At 48.1% G+C, this 3,680-nt stretch overlaps 1 protein-coding gene across 1 annotated transcript in view; it reads right to left on the bottom strand.

The window, feature by feature from the left end:
• Positions 1-1,983, bottom strand: part of RSAD2 (radical S-adenosyl methionine domain containing 2) — a 20,624-nt gene extending 18,641 nt beyond the window's left edge. Inside the window, exon 1 of the mRNA XM_003803558.3 lies at positions 1,625-1,983. Coding sequence (XP_003803606.1) covers positions 1,625-1,973 — 349 coding nt within the window. The 5' untranslated portion in view covers positions 1,974-1,983. The remainder of the gene's footprint in view (positions 1-1,624) is intronic.
• Positions 1,984-3,680: the final 1,697 nt, after the last annotated feature.

The raw sequence follows: 3,680 nt of genomic DNA, 5'->3' as shown, positions 1-3,680 counted from the left end.
GGAGTTGGAGGTTGCTGTGAGCTATAATGCCACAGCACTCTACCCAGGGGGACAGCTTGAGGCTCTGTCTCAAAAAAAAAAAAAAAAAAAAACCAAACAAAAAAACCCTGTATTTTAATAAGATCCTGTGCTTTCAGTTGGGGGAGCAGAGACAATGAGATGAATGAGAATATCCTGGTGAGAAATGATAAGAACTTGAGCTGAGCTGCACTGAGAGTGGAGAGTTGGGGTCTTTATGGGGAGATCTGGGGGATGACAGAGCAAACATAATTCAGAGCGAAGAAGTCCGATCCGATAAAGTGCACACGGCTGATCTCGTTACATAAAACAAGATCAGGCTAAACTAGTCCACTTTCGGAGACCAGCTAATGATTACCCTTGGGGGCCAGGGCCACGGCTGGAAGGCAGGGCCTCTGGGAGCTGGTCATGTCCTCTCTCTGCATCTCCAATCCTTTACCTGGGTGTGTTCCCTGTGAGTCCTGGAGCTGCACACGTCGGATGTGCAATTAGCTCTGTAATCCAGCCAAAAAGGTAAACAGGGAGACCAAGAAGTTTGTGACACTGCTGAAGTTAGCTAGCTGAGGAGGAACTCTGGCAAAGACAAGAAGACACGGATTGAAGGAAGAACAGGTGTGGAAGGAAGGTGTAACTCAGGCCACATGCTGAGTTCTCTGAGATGCACGGGTGCCAGCTATTACTGTGACGATATTCAGCAAGCTAAGCTTAAGTCATGGATAGATTTGTTAAAAATCACTTATAACAGTGATATTGTAAGTGTGACTGAACCAGATCAATCTGCCTCAGCTTCTAGGAAACAAAGGTGTGAGTTGTTTTTCAGTGGGTGTGGACCCCCAGCTGAAGATCACATAACCGGAGCTTGCCCAGGTGAACCAAAGGTGCAACCTTGGCAGAAACTGAGTGCTCGGCCGAGGACTAGGGACCGAATTGAGAAGTGGACACTGCGAGGCAGAACCCGGTCAGATGGAGCCCCATTACCCTGACTGGAGCCCCAGTCTAACGCCCTATCCAGGGCCACAGTGCTGTGGACCCACCTGCCAGACGCTCCTCACTTGTGCTGAGTAATTAAACCCTCTTGCTATAAGCAACTTGCCTGTGCCTTTCCAGGTGATATCTGCCAAGTAAAGGAACCCCTTCCATTTTGGAGTTTTTTTTTTTTTTTTTTGAAGGGACACATAATTCAAACTAAAACGCTCAACTTTTGCTGGTCTTAACGTCAACTTTTTGGCTTTGTTTTCAACTTTCTTCAGTTATTGAGCTTGGGAAAACCAAATTCACGACGACTTTGGACATGCTGAGAAGGTGTCAGCAGCTTCCCAAACCACCTCTGCACAGACACGGAGCGGACTGCGGCCCTAGGCTTTGCGGGGACCTCTGCTCGCTCGGAAGTTTGCTCCACCAACCGCTGCTCCACGCAGCTCAGTGGCTTAGAAGTTCTGGGGCCCCTCACCCAAGTTCTCCCTCCCAGGATGCCGGACTCAAAGGGAAACGGTGGCGGAGGGCTGTGGAGAAGCCATCACCAGCCTGTGTGTACCCCCAGCCCCCGTTTGCCTTACCCTGCTGTTCTGTGGTTGAGACCCCTGATTCCCCAGGACGGGGGACTCACCAGCCTCCTTAAGCAAAAGGAGTCCTCTCTTGGCCTCCTGGAGGGGCAGCACGAAGGACGTTTTGGCCGTGTGGAAGCAGAACCCGCACTTGTAATTGCACTGGCGAGTGAAGTGGTAGTTGACGCTGGTGGGGGTGGTGGCCGCAGGGATGTCCCCTTCCTCCCCCTCTGTGGGCTCTCCTGGCTCTCTCTGGACCTGCAGCTGCTGTCTCCTCTCGGTGCCTGGCAGCCCAAATGCTGCCCTGAGCCAGCAGAGCAGAGGGACCAGGCTCTTCCACAGGGAGCCCAGGGGCAGCCTGAGCGCGCTCAGCAGCTTCCCAGCGAATGCCGAGGGCTCGAGCATCCACATGGTGCCTGCAGCTGCCCTGCGCTGGGGAGCTGCGCTTTATATGGGAGAGGAAATTAGCAGCTGGGGCGGACCCTGTCACAAGCGAAGCACAGACACACCTTCCCCGGCTAACTCGGAGCTAGTTAGAGTTTCGGTTTTTTTCTTTCTTGAAAATGAAAGTTGGAACAAGGCCAAGAAAGCCGAGGGCTCAGGAGCAGGGTGCCAGCGTCCGGCTCTCTCTGCCACAAGGCCAGCTGGGTCTCTCTCAGGATCACAGTCTGTCAAGCTGAGGTGCTGACGCAGAGCCATCAGTGTCCACCGAGGCTGATGCATAGAGGTACAGCACCCTCTTCTCCTGAAATATCCCCAAACGCCTGTCATCCTGCACACGGGGGTAGTTTGTTTTTAAAGCCAAATCGGGACCAGACTCATTGGCCCAGGAAAGGTGACTGCATAATCATTAGCCTCAGGACCCCTTCCTGATGGCAGTCAAAGGGGCAGGGACATCGTGGAACCTGTGTCTTGATCCCCCTTTGGTTATTCAGCTTCATTTATAAGTTGTGTCACAGTCCACTGTAGCCTGTAGGTTTCCTACATTTCTGTACTGTTTGGTAGACGTTTTCACTTAGGGAAAGTGGCTGTTTTTCTAAGTTGCTTCCTAGCTGCTGACGTCCCCCCTCCTTGTTTTTGCAGTGTTCCTTGATGGCTTTGCTGACTTTTGTCCTGAAATCTATTTCCTCTGAGTTCTCTTTAGTCAGAACTGTGCTCAGGCCTGTGGATTTATGCTTTCAAGACACCTGTAGCTGGAATAGTCTTAGTGTTTAATCTTCTGAAGCCACAAACCCCTAGTTACGTGGCTTCCACTAAGTTGCTTTATTTCTCCGGATCTCCGTCTGCTCATGGGCAAAACCGTATCTCTCCTGAGAATTTCATGTGGAGTAAAAGTGCTAGTTTACGTGATTCACTCAGAAAAATGCCTGGTAAACTCAGAAGTGTCCAGTTAGGGTCAGCTATTGTTATTCTAATAGTGTTGTATTTGGAATGGAAACAGAAATCACATTCCTTTTACTTAAAAGGAAACTGAAAGCAAATTCTGCAAAAGAACAAGCATATATTTGATTACCAGTTATGTAACAATGAATAAAAATGACCCAAGTCCTCCACGTCTTCTTAGCCAGAAATATTTGAAACTCTCATACCGTGGTCTGGCTTAATTGAAAAATACCTTTTGCTAATCACCTGAGCATGAAGAAATGAAAACCAAGTTAGTTTACATTTCAAGTCAAATAGTCCAGACAGCATAGAGGGTAACAGCACAGGCTGTTTGAAGCAAACATGTCAAGGGTTGAATCCTAGTTCAGTCAATAATGTATAATTCTCAGTAAGTGTTGACTCGCTCAATCTTGTGAATACATCTGGGAAACATGGCTAGTGACGTCTCACTTATACAAGGAATTTAAAGACTGTGACATAATGTATCTTAGGCAATGAAAGTAGTTCTTGGTGTAATATGTTATAAACATCTAGCATATACACAGCACTGGATTACAATATAGACACTATATTATTATACTTTGCATGTAGTAACTTATTTCGGAGTGTCAGCTTCGGACACTTAAATCACACAAGGTATAAAGATTGGAACTGGGATTTAAGCGTTTGCAATACTGTGCAATAACTGATGAGTACCATGGTATCTAATTATTGCTCCTAAGTCTACTCTATCTG

The sequence above is a fragment of the Otolemur garnettii genome, unplaced genomic scaffold (genome assembly GCF_000181295.1).
Source record: "Otolemur garnettii isolate 467f Iridium unplaced genomic scaffold, OtoGar3 scaffold00336, whole genome shotgun sequence".
NCBI classification, from domain to species: domain Eukaryota; kingdom Metazoa; phylum Chordata; class Mammalia; order Primates; family Galagidae; genus Otolemur; species Otolemur garnettii.
Note: the sequence above shows the minus strand (reverse complement) of the source record. Positions and strands in the feature narration are given on the sequence as shown.